Source organism: Hylobates moloch, unplaced genomic scaffold, assembly GCF_009828535.3.
Source record: "Hylobates moloch isolate HMO894 unplaced genomic scaffold, HMol_V3 SCAFFOLD_13, whole genome shotgun sequence".
NCBI lineage: Eukaryota > Metazoa > Chordata > Mammalia > Primates > Hylobatidae > Hylobates > Hylobates moloch.
Window position 1 is genome coordinate 24,796,582 of NW_026652288.1, and position 23,442 is coordinate 24,820,023.

Below are 23,442 nucleotides of genomic sequence, written 5' to 3' on the forward strand. Positions count from 1 at the left end.
ACTGAGCAGTCCTTCTATTTTCCCTTCTCTTTACATTTCCCTTCCAGTTCAACTCCCATGCAAGTACGTCCCCTAGAAACTAAGGGAGAGCAGGGGAGGGAACAGCAGTGCTGGGTAAGACTCGCTCAGTCAACAGTGACCCCTGAGCATTGATGGGTGCAGAATGCCATATAAGACGCCGTCAGGATCCCCAGTGCCTGGAGCTCTCACCCAGCCAGGACCAAGCCCTGGCGGATGGAGATAGCCATGCCAGAGGGTTGAGCTTCTCTAATCTGAGGATCCTGGCCCTGGAGCTGACCCAGGAGCACTCCTAAGAGATACATATTTCACCAGAAGGACCCTGAACCTGGTTGGAGGATGGCTGACCTTGAGATAGGGATACTGCAGACCCCTACTAGATGAGGAGGGTCATCCCTCCCTTCCTTAGCTGAGGTCAGCCCTCTCTCCCTACTTCTGGACTCCTAAAACCCAGAAGATTCTGTCTAGGAGTGGGCTGACCAAATGCACTCAAACTGCCTGGAACAAGAGGTTCTTTGTCCAGGCCACTGCTCTTGAGCGATTCTTGTGCGATGACTGGCCCTACTAAAGCTGCCTCCCTCATCCTGCCTGCTGACCCTAATCCCTGATCCTGGATCTGCCTTTCCTCCCCAACTAAGCCTGGTTCCCAGACTTTACTCCCCACTCCTCCTTTCTTAGGCCAGTTCAGATTCTCAGACCTGTTATGACTTTGGACCCCTTCCAGGACACCCGCCCAGATCAGATCTCTGCTGGCAGTAACCTTCTGACCTGGGGATCCCAGGCTCTATTCCTTTTGAGTGTGTAACAGATTAGACACACTCAAAAAGGATACAATAAAATAGCACAAACATGGAGAGCATTAGACTCGGGGCTCCCAAGGTCCCATTGACTTTGAATTATCTAAGATGCTTTGAAAAGCTCAAGTTCATAATTATAAACATTCCATCCTTACTATTGAGATCAGAGATGAGGAACAAAGGGATCATGTGTTCAAAGAACTGGGCCTTATACTTCTTTACTTTTCAGTTTCACTTCTACCATAATTTTCACCTTCTACCAAAATGGAAATTTTCCACTTTCCACTCCTGGTAAGTAGCCAATTTTTTTTTTTTTTTTTTTTTTCCATTGCAAAGGATGGTTTTTCCATATCAGGAATTTCTGGAATTTTTTGCAGGAAGAGGAAAAGCAGTAATGTAAGCCCTGGGGCTCGCGAGGCCTTGAGTTTCTTCTCTTGCCCAACCCCACCCCTTCCTTTACGTCATGTAAACACTGTAATAATGGTGAAATGCTGCAGATCCCTTCATACAGAAGGATACTGGGATGATTCATAAGGGAAGAGAATCCCATGCTGCCTGCCCTCATTTCCTACCTGCCATGCTTGGCTGCCTGAAGGTGTCCAGGTCTCTCTGCAGGGAAAGCCTGTCCCCTTTGGAAGGGCTCCAGCCCAGTCTGCTTCCCAAACCCTGCAGAATTCAGTCGCTACACAGTGGACCTGAAACATGCTGGGACTGGGTCTGCAAGGCACAGCAGGTTTCCTGGATGGTGATTGTGATGGTCTCTGAAGGGCGAGGCTGCAGAGCCAGGAATGGCTGTCCTGGGAGCAAGGAGAAATGGTAGGCGTGGCTCCCATTCACCAGAGGAGCTCAAAGAGCCAAGGCTGCCTTTGTATTTGGAAGACATTCTGTGGATAGAGCATACCTTGATCCATATGTGGGTGGGCCCAGAGACAACTATTCGATAATACTTTTATTTAATATCATTAAATAATCATTCAATAATAGTTGATGCCGGCTATTCTAGATAAAAGAAATAAACATTTTATAAAAGTGGAAAAGAAAATTTCAGCATTTAAAGGCTGTTTTATTTTCTGGTTGCTTGGTATAGAAGTTAGCTCAAGGGTATGTAAGAAATAGCTGATGTCTTAAAAAAAATTTAGAAGTCATGACTGCTGTTAATTTTTTTTACGATTGGATTTGCAAAGCTAGCTCATGTCTGAGGCAGTCTGACTGTGCAATATCTGAAACTGCGTAGCTGTCCCATGAGGTATCATAGAGCCTTGTGCCGTAGCCTTGAAAGAGCTCCTGAAATTGTCCTATAGTCATCCTCCCTGTGCTTTTTGTTCACCCAAACTTTGTTTAAAAAAAAAAAAAAAAAAGACAAAGACTAGCTAATCAAGAATTTTTAAATAGGCTGGGTGCAGTGGCTCACACCTGTAATCCCAGCACTTTGGGAGGCCGAGGTGGGTGGATCACCTGAGGTCAGGAGTTCAAGACCAGCCTGGCCAACATGGTGAAACCCCATCTCTACAAAAAATACAAAAAATTAGCCAGGCATAATGGTGGGCTCCTGTAATCCCAGCTACCTAGGAGGCTAAGGCAGGAGAATCGCTTGAACCTGGGAGGCAGAGGTTGCAGTGAGCCGAGATTGCACCATTGCACTCCAGCCTAGGCAACAAGAGCAAAACTCTGTCTCAAAAAAAAATTTTTTTTTAAATATCTGCCTAACATTCAATGATGGATATGATTTAGATCAAGACATAAAGAAGAACGAATCTTTTAATTCATCCTTTATTACATTTACGGAATGTGAACCTGACTTTAGAGTTTTGGGCACCTTTAACATTTTAAAATCCCGTGGTGGCAGCTTTGCTGCGATCTTGTAAGAGAGGCCTTTTGCTACTTTATTTTGACTTAGGCAACATCGACCTGTTTCCTGGGCACCCCATTAGGCTTTACAGTTTTCTGCTTACTTTACCTCCCCTGTATTTTCTTTTCTTTTCTTTTTTTTTTTTTTACGAGACGGAGTCTCGCTCTTTCGCCAGGCCGGAGTGCAGTGGCGCTATCTCGGCTTACTGCAAGCTCTGCCTCCCGGGTTCATGCCATTCTCCTGCCTCAGCCTCCCGAGTAGCTGGGACTACAGGCACCTGCCACCGCGCCCGGCTAATTTTTTGTATTTTTAGTAGAGACGGTGTTTCACTGTGTTAGCCAGGATGGTCTCAATATCCTGACCTCGTGATCTGCCCGCCTCGGCCTCCCAAAGTGCTGGGATTACAGGCGTGAGCCACTGCACCTGGCCTCCCCTGTATTTTCTTTGTGTCAGGGGGTACTTTTCTATTCCACATGATTTGACATTACAAGTAGAAGGATCACCATCCTGTAATGGGCATATGAGTCTAAACTCTGAGTCCATGAAGCCTTGCAATGGTCTCCCAGCTAGCAGGATAGGAAACATTTCTAGCTCTTACTTCCCTTTCCAATGAGATCAGTCACTTGGTTTGCTTTGGATTGCTCAGAATTCACCTTTATTTGTGCCATCAGGTTTCTAAAGCACTCCCAAACCTGATTATTAGGTGCTTGTGCTATTTAGAGTATAAAGAAACTCAAAAGACAGTGGCTCCAGCAATATGGAAGTGCTTTTCCTCTCTCTCACATCAGTCCGGAGTGGGCCAGTGGGCTCTGCTCCATGAGGTCATTCAGGGATCTTCAGCACATGGCTTTCCTTTCTGGGTCTCCAGTTGTTTCCACTTCCCAGCTGGTAGGAAGAGGAAAAGAGAGAGAGGACACAGAGGGCAATCGTGTCTTATAATCAACAGATGCTGATGTTCACATCACTTTCTCTTAATTAATTAATTAATTTGTTTGTTTATTTTTGAGACAGGCTCTCACCCTGTCCCCCAGTCTGGAGTACAGTGGCTCAGTCATGGCTCACTGCAGCCTCGACCTCTCAGGCTCAAGTGATCCTCCCACTTCAGCCTTTGAGTAGCTGGGATTACAGGCATACACCACCACGCCTGGCTAATTTTTGTATTTATCATAAAGAAGGGGTCTCGCCATGTTGCCCAGGCTGTCTTGAACTCCTGGCTCAAGTAATCTGCCCACCTCAGCTTCCCAAAGTGTTGGGATTCCAGGTGTGAGCCACCATGCCCTGGCCACTTCCCCTCATTTTAATGGCAATGTTTTAGTCATGTGGTCTTACCTCACAGCAAGAGAGACTGGGAAATGGAGTCCCAAATGAGCAGCCACATGCACAACTAAAATTCTGAATTTCCAGGGAAAGGCAAAGGGACATATTTTAGGGGAGACATCTAGCATTCTGCCCGAGAAACTTAACTCCAAAACTGTAAAGATTTTAACCAGAATAATTTCTGAAAGGTCTGCAGCAGCTTCCTTGTTAGAAGTTCAAAACAAAACAAAACAAAACAAAAACAAAAAACAAAACCTCTCTTTCTTTAGAATGCAAATGCTTTGTAAGTGAAGGATGTATGTTTTATGATGTAGACATTACTAGTTACGTCACACTCTTGGAACAAATTTGGAGTTTGAGCTTAGAGGTGCCTTTCTCCTTCTCATTAGGAATTTCATTCTTGGCATTTTTCTTGGGATTTATGAGAAGCATTGAAGAGGACGACTAAGATAACTGGGGGTTGTCCTGTGAAGGCTAGTTTGGGAGAGCTTGGGTATATTTAGCGCAGAGGAGAGAACAGCAAGAATAACAAATGAGATTGTTATTTTCAGGGGTTGAGGAGCTGGAGGTAGGAGATGGCATGGCCCTCTTTTTTGCTTCTCCTGAGAGTAGAATTGTGAATAGAGGATAGAGATTATTAGGCTTTAGGTTGACATTTTATTTCATTATATTAGTCCATTCTCATGCTGCTATGAAGAAATACCCGAGACTGGGTAATTTATAAAGAAAAGAGGTTTAATTGACTCACACAGTTCTGCAGGGCTGGGGAGGCCTCAGGAAACTTAAAATTGTAGCGGAAGTCACCTCTTCACATGGCAGCAGGGGACAGAATGAGAGCTGAGCGAAGGGGGAAGCCCCTTATAAAACCATCAGACCTCATGAGAACACACTATCACAAGAACAGTATGGGGAAAACTGCTCCCATGATTCAATTCTCTCCACCTGGTGCACCCCTTGACACGTGGGGATTATTACAATTCAAGGTGAGATGTGGGTGGGGATGCGGAGCCAAACCATACTAGTTGTCAGTCATCTAGTGAGAGGACTTGGCTCTTTGCTATTGGATGTTGTGTATTCCTAGTTTCTGAAGTTGTTCACTCAGGCTTTAGACTTCAGAGGAATTGTTTGAGTAATTTAAAGACTTAGTTAACATAGGGAACATTCCTCATAAGGAGAGAAAAAAAATTATTCTGTGTCCATCTTGTCTGTCTTATTCCCTAGGTAAGGAGTATCATCCAAACATAGTAATGCTGCCAACCATATTGCTTGCATAGTACTTTATCATGGAACTTCTGAGGCTTTCAAACACAACACCTGCAAATTTTCTATTCCTTAAAGCTGGTCCTCAGGCCTGTCTCAGATTCTTCATAAAGATCTTGACTTCCTCCCCACTCGAGCCATCTCTCTCCATCCTTGGAAACCTCATGGGCCATCATGCATGATTTTCTTGTAGGATTTATTTTCTCTTTAAAGGAATATCTGTGTATTTATCTCAGCTCATTAAGTTGAATGACAGCCTTCTTCATCCTTACACCCCCTGCACTGTCTAGGACAGAGCCTTTCCACAGTGGGCACTCAATAAACACTTCTTGACTTGGATTGGATAACTCCCCGACCTCATAGAGTTTAGACTTAGAGTTTGCTATTGTGAGCATCAATCTTGCTCTTTGTGTTGACTCATGAAATGCTCTATCTCATCCGTACTCCTGTTCTTAATCTGTAAAATGAGGGGCTGGATGAGTTGGTCTCTAGGCTTCCTTCCAGCCCTAATTCATTCTGACTCAGTTCTGGGCTGGAGCAGACACTTGTTGGAAAGGCTATCCAGACGTTGGCAGCCTGTGGGGGAGCCTCATTACCCGGATGCTGCATTGCCCAGGTCACCACACTGACACCTTGCATGTCCCGGTTGGGCCATGGGGTGGCAGGGGCACGGCCAGTGATGGCGTGTGCTGCCCTCTCCAGGTACGTGTGCATTGCTATGGAGGCTTTGGACCAGCTGCTCATGGCCTGCCACTGCCAGAGCATCAACCTCTTCGTGGAGAGCTTTCTCAAGATGGTGGCCAAGCTGCTGGAGTCGGAGAAACCCAACCTGCAGATCCTCGGCACCAACTCGGTAAGGAGCGGCCCAGGGGGCTCCAGGTCTCCTAGCCGCATCCTGGGGGTTGGCAGGGGAGAGGGAGACGTCGGGGTCGGCACTGTCATGTTCTGTTCCTACTTGGTTCCCAACCCTAAGTGTGACACACTCCTTGTTTTAGGGTCTCCCTTTGTGTGAACAAAGGGCCTTTTCATGTTTTAATTTAAACAAATATATAATTTATATAGAAATATAATAAAATAATTTTTAAACATAAAATTCACTACTTTCAAGCATCCCATTTTAAACCCCGTGGTGGCCAGGTACAGTGGCTCACACTTGTAATACCAGCACTTTGGGAGACCAAGGCAGGTGGATCACTTGAGGTAAGGAGTTTGAGACCAGCCTGGCCAACATGGCAAAACCCCATCTCTACTAAAAATACAAAAAAAAAAAATTAGCTGGGTGTAGTGGCACACACCTGTAATCCGATCCCAGCTACTTGGGAGGCTGAGGCAGGAAAATCACTTGAATCCAGGAAGCGGAGGTTGTGGTGAGTTGAGATCATGCCACTGCACTCCAGCCTAGGTGACAGAGACTCCATCTCAAAAAACAAACAACAACACAAAAAACGTGATTTTAGTGTATTCACAAAGTTGTGCAACCATTAACACCGTCTAATGTGTTTAGCCTTAGATTGATGATCTCCAAACTGTTTTTACTAATAGAATTTTTCTACTCAAATAATTTTAAGTGGGGGCCCCAACAGATGTAAAAATCCATGGAAACAGAGGCTTTCTTTGGAGGGCAGGAAGAGCCCAGGGCCCTCACCACTCAGCACGCTATGGGAGCATATCTTGAAAGCTGTCCAGGTTATGCCTCTTTCAAAGATACAGTAAAGTGATGTCCCCAGGACAAAGGTACCAGATCAGTGGAAAGACCACAGGGAAGCAGGACACAGGGCTTCTGGCTTAGTTCTGCCCTTCCCTCGCTGTGAAGCGTCAAGCAGGTTACCTTTTATGGGCCTCAGTCTTTTCTTCGGTACCATGAGTAGGTTCAGCTTGGTCTCTGTTAGTCCTCCAAGCTAATGCCTGTCTCAGTGCAAGTGGCTGTGGTCGTGGGAGAGTATGATTTCGTTAGAGAAGAGCTATCAGATATGTCAGAAACTCCCTGCTTCTTGTGTGCATTTAAACATACTCCCATGCCCTGGTTGTCTTTAATATCTTGCTGTCTCTCCCATTCCTTCCCCTTCTGGACATACTTTAAGCTCCAGGTCTTCATGCAGCTTAGATACAACTATTTTACAGATCTTAAGTGAAGCTTTTATCTATCTGCAGGTATCACAAAAGTTTAAGGTTTGCCCCTTAGCCTCCCAACCTGAATTTTTATTTTTTTATTTTATTTTATTTTTTTAGACTGAGCCTCGCTCTGTCACCTAGGCTGGAGTGCAGTGGCACAATCTCGGTTCACTGCAACCTCCGCCTCCTGGGTTCAAGTAATTCTCTTGCTTCAGCCTCCCAAGTAGCTGGGATTACAGGCATGCACCACCACACTTGGCTAATATTTGTGTTTTTAGAAGAGACGGGGTTTCACCATGTTGTCCAGACTGGTCTTAAACTCCTGGGCTCAAGTGATTCACCCGCCTCAGCCTCCCAAAGTGCTGGAATTACAGGGGTGAGCCACCACACCCAGCCCTCAATCTGAATTTTTATGGCATGGGTCAGAGCTGCTTTCCTGTTCTACATAAGTTGATTTAACCAGAAGAGAGTCTTCCAACTTTCCTTCCAAGGACCAAGAGTAGCAACCTATACAGATTCCCTTCTCTTTCCTCTCCCTGGGAGCCAGCTGCCTTTGACACATTACACACATACTAACTGAGGGGAAAGTCCTTTGTCAAGTTACCCTGGCAACAGCTTCAGATACTGTTTTAGTTGTCCTGTTTAAGATAACTACAGCCTAGAAGAGAACATCTGAATGGAAAATGAACCAGCTACCGTTCATCCGTGGGGGCCACTGGAAGCAGGTGGCCGCCAGCTCTAGCTTTCCCCACAGGAAATCATAGCCCAGGGTAGGTGTTTTGTCAGCTACAGCCTGAAAAATTCAGTGTCCTGCAAATTCCCCATCGCAGTGAATCATCACGTCAGCCAGAGAGCAAGTTGACCAATGATTGCTGTGCTGCAGACAATGAAGATGATATAAGGACAAGCTATTGTCAGTGAGTTAAGTCAAATATTTGCAGTAGCTCCAGAGTGCAACTTGGAAGGCAGCCTTTTCTCTTGCTCTCCCTGTCTGATGCTCTTTCCGGCTCTTGGAGCCCAGACCTTCTTGAGCCTTCCTGAGAAGGGTGTCCTTTTGCTCCTCATCATTTTAGACCTGCCAGCATGCTAGTGTGTGACATTATCTTAGAGTCCAGACCAGGAGTTCCAAACGGGTCTTCACAGGGATTCAGGGCTTTGTCGGGGGAAAGGGGGCCTGGGGGAGGAGGAATAGAAGTCTCTAGGCCCTTTACTGCTAATTCATCCAATAGCCAGCTCTGGAGTTTTTTTTTTGTTTTTGTTTTTTGAGGCAGAGCCTCGCTCTGCCACTCAGGATGGAGTGTACTGGTGTGATCTCAGCTCACTGCAACCTCTGCCTCTGAGGTTCAAGTGATTCTTCTACTTCAGCCTCTCCAGTAGCTAGCATTAGAGGTGTGCACCACCATGCCCAGCTAATTTTTTTTTTTTTTTTTTTGAGACAGAGTCTTACTCTGTTGCCCAGACTGGAATGCAGTGGCACAATCTCGGCTCACTGCAACCTCCACCTCCCAGGTTCAAGTGATTCTCTGGCCAAAGCCTCCCGAGTAACTGGGATTACAGGTGCCCGTCACCACACCCAACTAATTTTTAGTAGAGACAGGGTTTCACCATGTTGGTCAGGCTGGTCTCAAACTCCTGATGTCAAGTGATCTGCCTGCCTCGGCCTCCCAAAGTGCTGGGATTACAGGCGTGAGCTACAGTGTCTGGCCCCAGTTAATTTTTGTATTTTTGGTAGAGACAGGGTTTTGCTGTGTTAGCCAGGCTGGTCTCGAACTCCTGACCTCAAGTGATCCACCTGCCTTGGCCTCCCAAAGTGCTGAGATTACAGGTGTGAGCTACCACGCCCAGTCCTTTTCATTGTTTGTATGGAAGTTTGCAGCATTTTATTTGGATAAAAGGTTTTGCTGCCAGGAAATCAAAAGAAAGGGAAGGAGAAAAAGGAAGAGAAAGCAAAACAAATCAAGCTCATCATAACCCCTCGTTTTGTTGGATTTCTCAGTGTAGAGATGGGACCCCAAGAAGTGAGATGATTTGTCTGTGCTCACACAGCTAGAGCACTGGCTTTAGACAGTGATTCTTTCGGCCCCTGTGCATCTATTAATATTCTCCCTAGAATCTAGGGGGTGGCAAGGTCAGAAGCCCCTCATTGGGCCCTAGATTCTAAAGTGTGTCACCCAGCCTCTGTGCAGATGCCCCCCATTACCAGACTTAGTCTATCCCAAGGCAGCCCCCGGCCTTGTGGGTGAGAAGTCAAGAAAAAGCCTCACCCTGAGCCCACTCTGCCTCCCTGTAGCTTTTCCCTCAGACCTGATTTTGCTCCCTGAATTGGCATAGCACAAATCTCCCCTCTGTAGAGTCTCTTCGGAAACCATACCCCCTTCAAGGTCCCCAACTCAGACCAATGAGCTTTGGAAACCTACCGATTCCCAGGGCTGAACCAGACAACCAGACCCGCATCTCTGGAGAGGAGACCTGGGAGTCTCTATATTTTTGCTTCCCACATGATGCCATTCTAGTCTTAAGCCTGTATAGGATTCCTTCCCTCCTTCCTGCTTTTATTCTTTCTTTCTTCTTTCCCTCTCTGTATCCCTCCCTTGCTTCCCTCATTCCTGATAGATATTCATACAGCTTGTGCTTGATCACCCCAAGGATGAAGTTGTCCAGAGACTTGTCACAAAATCCAAATTTGCTAATACCACTCCTGTACATTACATGCAGTAAAGTACAATTTAAAAAATGTAAGTGATTTTTTTTTTACTTTCTTCTTCTACTTCTTCTTTTTTTTTTTTTTTTTTGAGTTGGGGTCTCCCTCTGTTGCCCAGTCTGGAGTGCAGTGGTGCGATCTTGGCTTGCTGCAACCTCCACCTCCTGGGTTCAAGCGATTCTCCTGCCTCAGCCTCCCGAGTAGCTGGGATTACACGTGTGCACCACCATGCCTGGCTAGTTTTTGTATTTTTAGTAGAGACGGGGTTTCACCATTTTGGCCAGGCTCTTCTCAAACTCCTGACCTCAAGTGATCTACCTGCCTCAGCCTCCCAAAGTGCTGGGATTACAGGTGTGAACCACCGTGCCCAGCGAAAATTTAAGTGATGCTTTCCAGCCCTTAATGAGAATACCTGGGCTTTGGATCATGATGAGGGACTGGAAAAGCTGGGAGAAGATGGGGAGGCAGGGCCAGCTAAGCTCCTTACTCACTGGGGATTCACTTCTGCACAACTGCCTCATTGCATGCTGGGTCCAGATGCATGTCTTGGGGACAGTGTCAATCACCACATATCCTGACTTTTTAAGGGCACTTACTAATGATAAACTAAAAATATTAAATCTGATGATGCCGCGATTCTCTACATAAACAATCTAATATATTATTCTAATGTATACAGACGGTAAAATATTGTGAAGATTCATAGATTGAAAGTTTATACTTTCACTTCTCTCTCACACCACACACAAAAATTATCTCAAAATAGATCAAAGCCCTAAATGTAAGAGCTAAAACTATAAGACTCTTAGAAGAAACTATAGGGATAAGTCTTTATGATCTTGGACTTGGCAATGGATTTTTATATATGATATCAAAAGCAAAAGCTACTATAGAAACAACATAGATAAATTGGATTTCATCAAAATTTAAAACTTTGGGCACAGTGGCTTACATTTATAATCCCAGCACTTTGGGAGGCCGAGGTGGGTGGATCACTTGAGGTCAGGAGTTCCAGACCAGCCTGGCCAACATTATGAAACCCCATCTCTATTAAAAATACAAAATTCAGCCGGGGTGTGGTGGTGCATGCCTGTAATCCCAGCTACTTGGGAGGCTGAGGTGGGAGAATTGCTTGAACCCAGGATGCGAAGGTTTTAGTGAGCCGAGATTGCTCCACTGCACTCCATCCTGGATGACAAAGTAAGACTTTGTCTCAAAAAAAAAAATTAAAACTTGTATGCACCAAAGGACACAATCAAGATAGTAAAAAGATAACCCACAGAATAGGAGAAAATATTTACCAATCATATATCTAATAAGGGTTCAATAACCAGAATACACAAATAATTCTTAAGACTTAACAACAAAAAAAACAACCCAATTAAAAATGGGCAAAGAGGCCGGGCGCGGTGGCTCACGCTTGTAATCCCAGCACTTTGGGAGGCCGAGGCGGGCGGATCACGAGGTCAGGAGATCGAGACCACAGTGAAACCCCGTCTCTACTAAAAATACAAAAAATTAGCCGGGCGTGGTGGCGGGCGCCTGTAGTCCCAGCTACTCGGAGAGGCTGAGGCAGGAGAATGGCGTGAACCCAGGAGGCGGAGCTTGCAGTGAGCCGAGATTGCGCCACTGCACTCCAGCCTGGGCGACAGAGCGAGACTCCGTCTCAAAAAAAAAAAAAAAAAAAAATGGGCAAAGAACTCTCAGAGACATTTTCCCAAAAAAAGATATACAAATGGCAAGAAGCACATGAAAAGATCCTTAACATCGCTAATCATTAAGGAAATACAAATCAAAACCACAAGAAGACACCACTGCACACCCACTAAGATGGCAGTTAAAAACACAGTCCCACACACAAAAGATGGCAAATGTTTGCAAGGATGTGTGGAAACCGGAACCATCATACATTGCTGGTGGAAATGTAGAATGGTGCAGCGCCTATGGAAAATAGTTTGGTGCTTCCTCAAAAAGTCCAACATATGGAATTATATGGCCCAGCAATTCCACTGGGTATATACCCAAAATAATTAACAGCAGGTTCTCAAACAAATAGTTGTATACAATTGTTCATAGCAACATTATTCACAAGGGCTGAAAGGTAGAAACAACCCAAAAGGTCACATATTTATCGTCCCATTTATATGAGATATTCAATTACGTAAACCCGTAGAGACAGGAAGTAGATTTGTGTTTGCCAGGTGAAGGGGGAGAGAGGAACGGGGAGGGACTGCTGAGTGGGTATAGGGTTTCCTTTTGGGGTGAGGAAAATGTTTTGGTTGCAGAACATTGTGAATGGATTAAATGCCACTGAATTGGGCACTTTAAAATGGCTAATTTTATGTTACGTGAATTTTACTTCAATTTTTTTAAAAGTTGTACTCTGAGTAACCCAGAGTCAATGGCACACAGGCATTTATGCTTTTACTGTGCCACAACCTCAAACCAAGCCCACTTGGAGGCTGGTGCAAAGCGAGTCACCCAGCAGGTGAGGGGGAGGGCGGCTCTCCTGCAGCAGGCCAGGGTCATGGGAATCCTGGAGACATCCCTCCTTGTGACTCAGGCTGTGCAGCACCCTGTTCCCCCCCATCTTGCTCCCTTGCTCCCCTGCCCCTCATGAGATCTCACCTCCCTGGGTCTCCTCATTTCGCTCCAAGCTCCGGCTCTTGCTGAGACTCCCTTCCTCTGCCACCCTCCCGGGCCCTCAGGACACCCTCTGTCCACCTGCCTTACCCTCCTGGGGCCTGCACAGCCACCCGGCCTTGTCTACCCTAATGCCCCCACTTCAGAAAACCACACGGCCTGTGGATTGGGGCCTCTACACATACGTGTGTTAGGAATTTACCTGGGCTTTCAGGCAGCCTCCTCTCACGTCCTCCAAGTGGTCCTTACAAACCTTCCATTTTCCCCTAAACTCCCCTCCCAAATCAGCTTCTTCAGTCTCAAGATGCCTTTCCCTTCTTCTCCCACTCGGGAAATGGGAGCTGTCCCAGGGGGCTTCTTCCACTTCCTGTGTCCATCTTCTTCCTCTCCAAAGGGTTCCCAGCCCTTCCGGAGCCTCCCTGGATCCATTCTTTCTGCCCCCTCCCCATCTCCACCCTTTGCCTTGCTTTGATTCCTTCCCTCAATCTAAACACAAGTTCAAGTCTCTTGCAGTGTAGAAATAAATTATATTAATAAACAAGAGAAAAACAAAAAAATTACATTCTCCTGCATAACTACAAAATGCCATTAGCTTGCCTGAGAAAATCAAGAGTCATTCCCTGATCTTATTTTAATATGTCATCCAAATCCAGATTTCCCTAATTGTCCCCCATTGTCTACATTGCTATCCTTTTTCAAATCAGAACTTAGTAAAGACTATTTCTCTGTTTTCTACGTCCCTTACCTCTCTTAGCAGCTTCCCAACCTCTCTCTCTGCCCCTCTTTTATTCATGACATTGACTTTTTGAAGAGGGCAGGTCAGTTGCTTTGTAGAATGCCTCCCATTCTGGATTTGTCTGGTTCTTTGCTGCGGTGTCACTTATCTGACTCTCCTGTCTCTTGTATTTCCTGCAAACTGGAATTAGATCTGAAGGTTTGATTGGATGCAGGTAACTACTTTTGGCTATAATACTTAATGGGGGTTTTGGGTTGCTATACCGGGTATCACAGCAGGAGGCACAAATGTCTGTGTCCCACCTTTACAGACGCCAAGTGTGATCCCGGCCTAGGGTGTGCCAGCCACCCCTCTCCATTGTAAAATTACATTTTTATCTTTGCAGTTAGAATCTGTGGAAACCATGAAAATAACCCACTCCCCACCCACCTTGCCTCTCATGTTTTTATCTTTTGGTGGCATTTCTTCCTGGGATCGCACCCATTTCCCCCTGGGGATCGCGCCCATTTCCCCCTGGGATCACATCCATTTCCCCCTGGGATCGTGGCCATTTCTCCCTGGGATCGCACCCATTTCCTCCTGGGGATCGCGCCCATTTCTCCCTGGGATTGCATCAATTTCCCCCTGGGATCGCATCCATTTCCCCCTGGGATCGCGGCCATTTCTCCCTGGGATCGCGCCCATTTCCCCCCGGGGATCACGCCCATTTCTCCCTGGGGATCGCGCCCATTTCCCCCGGTGATCGCACCCTTCTTCACACTCCCTTGGCTTCCTCAGGCCTGTCACTCCAACTCTTCCCACCAGACTTGCCCTGCTTAGTTTCTGTGGTAGGCTGAATGATGCCCCCATCCCACGGTTGCCTATGTCCTAATCCCTGGAACCTGTGAATGCCACCTTATATGACAAAAGGGACTTCGCAAATATGATCAAGTTAAGAATCTCGAGCTGGGGGAGATTATCCTGGATAATCCAGGTGGGCCTGATATAATCTCAAGGGTCATTATAAGAGGGACATAGGAGGATCAGAGTCGGACAGAAGGGGACGTGATGATGGAAGCAGAGGGACAGAGACAAAGAGATCTGAAGACGCCCTGCTGCTGGCTTTGAAGATGAAGAAGGGGGCACAAGCCAAAGGATGGAGGTGGCTTCTGGAAGCTGGAAAGTCTGAGGAAATGGATGCTCCCTAGAACCCCCAGAAGGAATAGGGCCATGCAGAACTATTGTAGACTTCTGAGCTCCAGAACTCAGATAATAAGCATGTGCTGTTTTAAGCCACTAAATTGTGGTAACTTGTTACAGCAGCCACAGGAAGCCAAGACAGTGTCCTTCAAATAATTCTCTTTTTCCTCATCTCCCTGAGTGTCTGTGGTCTCCAAGGCTCTGTGCTCTACCCTCTTCTCACTGGATATGCTGCCCCTGGACAATTTCATCAACTCTTGTGGTTTTAACTGTCATCTGTAGACTGGATATGCCCCAATTTTCAGCACTTTCGTTCAAAAATCAGCACTGCTGGAGGCCAGCAGGCCGGAGGTGGGTTCTGTGAAGTCAGGTGAGGTCAGAACTGCAAGGGTAGTGGAACGGCCCAAGGCATGGGGCTCAGTCCCAGCAAGGGACAGGCTGTGAGAGCAGAGGCGGCCAGCTGGTGTTCCCCAAGGTCTGTGCTTCCTGAGTGCCGTCCTTGGAGTCCAGCAAATGGGGCTGCCCGGGGCCAGCAGGGATGGCGTCCTGGGGCCAGCAAGGACTAGACTTTCCCAGGAGTCCTTAAAACCACAGCCAGTTTTGCAAAGAGTCTTGAAGGAGGGACTGTGTAATGTGGGTGAACAGGAGAGTATGTCATACATCTGGGGAATTACTATGCCTTGGCTGGTAGTCAGGAGGTTGGCAGGACATGATCCAGTTAAGATGGGATGGACTGTGCCTCTGGCTACAGTGAAAACTGCTCCAGGGAATTGCTATAAACAAGGGCAGTGGGGAGAAAGGGACAGGCAACGGTAAACTCAAAACCATGTGGTTGGCAAGATCTGCTTTCCAGCTAGGACTTTTCTTAAATTTGGGCAGTGTTTTTTGGTGCTGATTTTTCTACCCAGATTAAGTCTAGTGAAGCAAAGAAGCAGTTCTCCTTTCTCTCTGTGTAGGTAAATGCAGCAAAAAGGTCTTCAGTCCTTGAACTCAGAGAGTTGGGTTTTATGTATGCCCAATATTTTTAACTATAGTTCTGTCACTGACAGCAGGAAGTTGGTTGGTTCAGAAGGCCACCTATAGAAGAGGGAATGGCTGTCTTCTGTTTGGAGAGACTTGGCCTGTGATAAGACCGGGGGAGAGCTGTTCCTGCAAGGCCAGTCTTTGGAGCTTTTGCTCTCTATTGACCCTTAGTAACCCTCAGTTTTCACATCATTTTGCCCCCTGGCTGCCTATACTACAGGGTGGGTGATCACTCCAGCAAGCTTGGCGCTTTTGTTGTGTATAAAAAGCTGAAACTTTGATCTTGAAAGGATGGCCCTAGCAGTGCCCCTCGCCTTTGAGATGTCACATGTTAGAAATCTTCAGTTTGTTGCTATGGCGACTTTCCTCATCATTGCTATATCTTAAAAACAAAAAAAACAAAAAAACAAAAAACAAATAACCAACCAAACAAAAAACCATGATCTTTCATGATCTCATGCATTAGAACTCGCATTTTAATAAAAGTCATCTGTAAAGTCTGAATTCACAATTGTAGGGGTGAAACAAGAAGTTCCCGCCGTATTATGCATTTAAAGAAATAGTGACCAGGCCGGGCACGGTGGCTTACGCCTGTAATCCCAGCACTTTGGGAGGCCGAGGCGGGCAGATCACGAGGTCAGGACATCGAGACCAGCCCGGCTAACATGGTGAAACCGCATCTCTACTAAAAATACAAAAAATTAGCCGGGCATGGTGGTGGGCACCTGTAGTCCCAGCTACTCGGGAGGCTGAGGCAGGAGAATGGCGTAAACCTGGGAGGCGGAGCTTGCAGTGAGCCAAGATCGCGCCTCTGCACTCCAGCCTGGGCCGACAGAGCGAGACTCCGTCTCAAAAAAAAAAAAAAAAAAAGAAAGAAATAGTGACCAGTCACACAGGTAAATGGGCCCAGTGGAAATTCATGGAGTATTGATGACAGGCCAAAAATGCACTGGGGGAGAAAATGAGGAGGCAGTGCCTAACTGTGACAGGTGAGGCAGGTAGAGTTCTGGTCATACCAAGCCTACAAGGCAGGTGCTTGGGTTACCCCTGTTTGAAAGACAGGGAAACTGAGGCACAGGGAGCTTTAAGTAAGCTGAGACAAGCTTGTCCCAGATCACCCTACTAATAATTAGGATTCAAATATGTGGTCTGGCTGCAAACCCCTTCTTGTAATCATAACACTACACTGCCCCTTTAAGAGGGAAAAGGCCTTACTCACTCTAAAACCCAAGATTCCCAACCTCATCTCAGCCAGACATTGGCACATTGCGAGGTGGACTTCCACAATAGGTGTGGTCCTTTGACCAGGGCCCCCGGGAAAAACCCCATCAGACCCTCTGAATCACTGTCACCAAAATTTCCAGCTTGGCCCCCTCGTGTCAACCCCTGGAAGATTCAGGAGCCACATAGGGTGGGCTCTGTAGGAGCTGCCCCATCAGGGACCCACGGCCAGCACTCCCTGACCAGGTGACCTAGCTGGGCTGCTGTGACTGTGCTTTCATACTTCCAGCCTCAGGGAAGGGAAGCGCCTCCCCACAAGCTATCAAACCAAAGGATCCTAAGGAGGCTCGAGATCCTGGTACCAAAAAGGTGCTTATTTTATTAGATAGTCCTGTTGCACACGCTTTCTCCACGGGAGATCGGGGACTGGCATTAAGTGCAGTCTCACTAGAATATCTAACAGAGCAAGAGTCCTGGCAGCCCGAGGGAATGGAATGGTCAACAGCCTGAGCCTCAAGTCTGCAACCTCCTAGGCAGTCCTGGGCCCCAGAGGGCAAACAGTGTGCTCCAGAGATGGAGCCATGCTACCCTTGGTTCAAGCCCGAACCACCCCAGTTCTCCCTTTCAGAGGAAGTGGCTGTCCATCCATCCAGCCTTGATGGACCTCCCTGACCAAGAACATGCTTCCCTAGCTTTTCCCAAGGTTCTGCGAGAGCTTTCTTCCCCCGACCCTGCCTCAGAACATTTCTATAGCTGTGGGACCAGTTTACCCTGGGCCAAGTACATGCGACCTGTAGATCCCCTGCTCCAGAATAGGGGGAGCGGGCACTTAAGGATGCAGATACCTGGCTGGGCGCAGTGGCTCACACCTATAATCCCAGCACTTTGGGAAACCAAGGTGGGTGGATCACTTGAGCCCAGGAATTCGAGACCAGCCTGGGCAACACTGAAACCCCATCTATACAAAATAAAAAATTAGCTGGACGTTGCGGCACATACCTGTAGTTCCAGCTACTCGAGAGGCAGAAGTGGGAGAATCGCCTGAGTCCAGGAAGTCAAGGCTGCAGTGAGCCGTGATCACGCCTCTGCACTCCAGCCTGGGCGACAGGAGTGAGATACTGTCTCAAAAAAAAAAAAAGGAAAGAAAAGAAAAGAAAATGCAGATACCTAAGCCCTACCCCTAGAGAGTCTGTTCAGTAGGATAGCAGTAGGCTGGAGTGGCTCAGAAATCTGTATTTTAAACAAGCTCCCTGGGTAGTTCTGATACACATTAAAATGTAAAGAGCTAAGATCATGGGACCCAGTGTGAGAATTCCCAAGCCTGAGGCTCAGCTCCACCTGTCACAAGCAGGTTGAGCTGAAATAATTCACTTGCTCCCTTTAAGCCTCAGTTTTTTCATCTCTGTAATGGGAGCAACACATGTTCTGCTAAACTCACTAGTTTGCTGAAAATTGTATCAGATAATGGATGTTGTGATCAGCTGGAAAATGATGCATCAATAGGTGTCTCCATCTTAATCCCTGGAACCTCTGCATGTTAGCTTATATGGAAACAGGGTCTTGGCAGCTGTGATTAACTTAAGGACTCACTTAATTTGAGATTGGGAGATTATCTTGGATTTTCCAGGTGGGTCTAAATGCAATCACAAGCATTTTATTAGAGATAAGCAGAGGGAGATTTGATACACAGAGGAGAAGATGATGTCAAGACTGAGGCAGAGACAACACAGAGACAGCTAACACTGATGTGTTAAGCAGCGAGTGCCACAGAAATATTTACTGTTGTTATTACTTAGACTGTAGGTATTAACTGGGCCTGGCCTCGCCATTCCTGATGAAAATTCCTATGTCTATGAATAGCCTCTTCTAGAACTCGGGCTTTGTGATGTCTTTTGGATATTTTGAAGGCTTCCAACAGAACAAGGCGTGGGTTAAACGAAAGCAAATAAGCTTTACTACAACCATATCTGAAATGTGTTTTTCTAATCAAGTGGGATGGGAAAGAACAGTGAGTGGAGTCCCAGGCATGTTAAGAATGGCGTGCTGTTTTTTAAGTGGTGAGTGGAATGTATTTGTACATTGCCCCAGCAAACACTGCTGTTCAATGATTGTGTGGTGCTGAATCCTGTAGGGTCATAAAAAGTCTAAGCCTCTTAGAATAAGAACCTTACTAATAATATGCCTTGAGTTCACACAGTTCCTGTTACTCCAGGAGCTCAGGGAGCTTTTCTGAATCGACTCTACTTTATTCATGTTCCTAGGAGGTGACAGATACATTTTAAAGAAAAGGAGACAGGCCAGGTGTGGTAGCTCATGCCTGTAATCCCAGCACTTTGGGAGGCCAAGGCAGCTAGATTGCTTGAGACCAGGAGTTTGAGACCAGCCTGGTCAATATGGCAAAACCCTGTCTCTACTAAAAATACAAAAAGTATCCAGGTGTGGTGGCGGGCACCTGTAATCCTAGCTTTTTGGGAGGCTGAGGCAAGAGAATTGCTTGAACCCAGGAGGTGGAGGTTGTAGTGAGCCAAGATCATGCCACTGCATTCCAGCCTGGCGACAGAGCAAGACTGCGTCTCAAAAACAACAACAACAACAACAACAAAAACAAAAACCCTGTAAGAATCATATTAAATATTTAGTAATTTAACTTCATTTAGTTCATGACTGTTGCTTCTCTGCAGGACTCAGTTGAAATTAAGTCCCTTTTTAGAACTGCAAATGTGCAACACCCTGGTGCAGGAGGAATCCAGCTGCCCAGGATGCCAATCAAGACCTACTGAACTGAAATGGCAAACTTTAAAAATGGACTTCAATTTTTGTTATCGTTGTTTTTGTTTGTTTTTGTTTTTGTTTGAGATGGAGTCTCGCTCTATCGCCCAGGCTGGAGTGCGGTGGTGTGATCTCGGCTCACTACAACCTCCACCTCCCGGGTTCAAGCGATTCTCTTGTCTCAGCCTCCCAAAGTAGCTGGGATTACAGGTGCCTGCCACCAAGCCTGGCTAATTTTGCATTTTTAGTTGAGACAGGGTTTCACCATGTTGGCCAGGCTGGTCTCGAACTCCTGACCTCAAATGATCCACCCGCCTCGGCCTCCCAAAGTGCTGGGATTACAGGCATGAGCCACTGCACCTGGCCAAACTCCAGTTTCTAACAATAAAGTGTAATTACATTTTAAAGTCAAATTTCAGATTTGTTCTTGTGTCCTCGAATTCATTGAAGGTGGTGCTGCTGCTTTGTTGCTGGCTTTCACTTAGGTTCCGTATTATTCCTAACAGCCTCCCCGCCCCCGTGTGTTTGCGCAGCTCTGGATGGAGGGGTGAGGGCAGGTGCTTCCGTGAGCCCCTTCATGTTCCCTTCTCTTCTGTCCTCTGCTCCCGCAGCGGAGGAGGCCTGAGAAGGGCCATGGTTTCCAATCTTATTGTGCAACAGGAGAGGCAAGCGGGATTGGGAATTCATCTCCCCAGTGTGCTCTGCAAGGCCGGCCAAGCTGGCTCCAGGATGCGTAGTTCCCATGGCTTGACCTTGGCAGGGAGGTCTGGGGATGCCCAGCAGTGAGGAGCATGGTGGGTCACCTCTGTCGTGTGTTTCTCTCCTTCCTCCCTGATAGTTTGTGAAGTTTGCCAACATCGAGGAGGACACCCCATCCTATCACCGGAGCTATGACTTCTTTGTGTCCCGATTCAGTGAAATGTGCCACTCAAGCCACGATGACTTAGAAATCAAGACCAAGTGAGTAGGGGAAGGCAAGGGTGGTTGGTTCAGCTTACAGCAGAAGCAATGGTGGGTCCTGTAGATAACTTCCAACCTGCCATTGTGTGTCTACTTTTGTTAGTATCTGTGTCTGCTCTGATGTTGCCGGGCAGGTGGGCAGCACCCAGCTCCCTACATGTGGTTTCTGGTTTTTTTTTTTTTTTTTGAGACCGAGTTTCACTCTGTTGCCCAGGCTGGAGTACAGTGGCGCGATCTTGGCTAACTGCAACCTCCGCCTCCCGGGTTCAAGTGATTCTCATGCCTCGGCCTCCCAAGTAGCTGAAATTACAGACGTGCACCACCACTCCCAGCTAATATTTGTATTTTTAGCAGAGATGGGGTTTTACCACATTGGCCAGGCTCATCTCAAACTCTTGACCTCAGGTGATCTGCCCACATCGGCCTCCCAAAGTGCTAGGATTACAGGCGGGAGCCACTACACCCGGCCCCCACATGTGGTTTCTAAAGGAAAAACTGCTTGGGCCGGACAAAGGGACTCAATGTAAGATAAAAGTCCTTTGAGCCCAATTTGAGAGCCAGTGACAGAATACACATGTGTACACACACACAGGCCTCCATACACTCTTTTGTTCAGAATTATATGCATTTATACTCCAGAAACACACCCACTCACCATTAACCATTCAAAATCTACACCTACCAATAAAGAGCCAAAGTTCACACTTTGGCTGATCCCAGCTGCCTCTCCACTCCATCTCGTTGGCCCTCCTGCTCGCTCATTCCTCTCCAGCACACCACAGACACTGCCTCAGGGCCTTTGCACAGTCTGTGCTTGTGCCGGGAATGCTTCCTCCAGGGATCTGCGCATCTCACTGCATCGCCTCTGTCAAACCTTTGCTCAAATGTCCCCTTGTCAGTGAAGCTGCCCTGCACACCCCCACATGCCCACTCCCTTCTCCCTCACTCTGCCGGGGTTTCTTTCCCCTTTTAACATGTTTCATACATTACTTTCTGTGTTTCTTGTTCACCACCTGTCTCTTCCCACTGGGATGTAAGCTCTGTGAGGGTAGGGTCCGTCGTTTTACTCACGGATGCATCCCAAGCACTAACACTGCCTGGAGAGCAGTGGCACTTGATAAATTCTTGTTGAGTGAATAACAGAATGAATGAACACTCTCAGACAGGCATCTTGCCTCACGGGATACGCTTTTACATACACGTACTCCAATTTATAAAAACACTTAGCTCACAGAAGCATACTTGGACATAGAAGCAAAATCTCTCAAGTAAAATCACAGAGAAATTGACCAGTTGCAGTGGCTCATGTCTGTAATTTCAGTACTTTGGGAGGCTGAGGCAGGAGGATCACTTGAACCCAGGAGTTTGAGGCCAGCCTGGGCAACATAATGAGACCCTGCCTCTACAAAAAATAAAATTAGCTGGGCATGACTGCATGTGCCTGTATTCCCAGCTACTTAGGAGGCAGAGGTGGGAGGATCACTTGAGCCTGGGAGGTTGAGGCTGCAGTGAACCATGATCACACCCCTGCACTCCAGCCTGGGTGACAGAGTGAGACCCTGTCTCTAAAAAAAAACAAAAAATTAATCACAAAGAAATTAAAATGAATATATGCTTCCAAGGCAGTAGACCGACTCCTAGGCAGGGCCCGGTGCCACTGTGTGGCATTGTCTGGGTTCCCCCAGTCCCCGAGACTCTCATAAGCCAGGTGTGGACTCTGCAGCTGCCCTGCCCGAGTGCCTCTGGTGAGGCCAGAGTGCTGTATGGGAGGAAGGAGCCCCTCATCCTCTCCCAGAATTAGCTTCCTGAGTCACCACCATTGCAAAATGGCTATGAAGAGCCAGAGGGGCTGGAGCTGTGGGGGCGCATCCAGAAGCAGGTGTTAGGGGAGGTATAGGACCATGGCCACGTATGTCTGTAACACGTGCTGCCCACGCAGGCCCTGCCAAGCTGTCCCAGGGTGGTGGGGGAGTGGATGGGCCACTCATGCCACTGCACACACACACGTGCACACACGCACACATGCACACACACGTGCACACACACCACACATGCACACACACACATGTGCACATACACATGATCCGTAGTGTGTGATGTGGTCAGCACTGTGTTCCAGCAGCATCAGGAGTTTCCTGAACATCAGGAGGAAGGCTGCTGAGGTTGGCTTCCAGCCACCAGCAGTGCCATTACACCCACAGGCTGACGCTGGTCACCCATGACAGGAAGGCCTACGGTTGAGAGAGGGAGGAGGAGGGATCTTCTGGTGTCAGTTTTCTTCCTTCCTCCCCTTCTTGCCTTTCTCTTCTGTCCCCTCCCTGTGCCCTTTTTCCCTGAGATCTCTCCTGTTGTTCATTCTCAGCCTTTTTAGACTCAGCTGACCCAGTGGCAGCTGTGCTGGGCTGTCCACACACAGCATCATTTTGCTCTAGGAACCCAGATGCTGCCTCTGAATGCCGTTGACTGCCCTTTCCAGTAACACCCTTGGGTCCAGCAGTGGGCCTGTGCATGCAAATTGTGTGTGTGTGTGTGCGTGTGTGTGTGTGTGTGTGTGCGATTCCTCAGGGCCAGTGGATCAGTATTATCTGATCTTCCCTTGGATTCAGAGACTTCGTGGGGCCCTTGGTCATGGGTAGATCTCCACTGTGCCCATTAAGAGGAACAGAAGGGCCAGGTGCGGTGGCTCACGCCTGTAATCCCAGCACTTTGGGAGGCCGAGAGGGATGGATCACAAGGTCAGGAGATCGAGATCGAGACCATCCTGGCTAACACGGTGAAACTCCTATTTAGTCTCTACTAAAAATACAGAAAAACATTAGCCGGGCGTGGTGGCAGGCACCTGTAATCCCAGCTACTT

At 47.3% G+C, this 23,442-nt stretch overlaps 1 protein-coding gene across 6 annotated transcripts in view; it reads left to right on the forward strand.

Annotated features, from left to right (window-relative positions):
* The window catches only part of EFR3B (EFR3 homolog B), a 113,170-nt gene that overhangs the window by 55,820 nt on the left and 33,908 nt on the right, over positions 1 to 23,442 (forward strand). For 2 of the 6 annotated variants that reach the window (XM_032172404.2, XM_032172405.2), the window contains 2 exons: positions 5,944 to 6,094; positions 20,464 to 20,585. In XM_032172404.2, the coding sequence (XP_032028295.1) occupies positions 5,944 to 6,094; positions 20,464 to 20,585 (273 nt within the window). Of the gene's footprint in view, positions 1 to 1,053; positions 1,107 to 1,174; positions 1,212 to 5,943; positions 6,095 to 19,384; positions 19,472 to 20,463; positions 20,586 to 23,442 lie in introns of those variants that run through there. The other 4 variants (XM_032172406.2, XM_058426149.1, XM_058426150.1 and 1 more) reach the window with 4 other exon arrangements.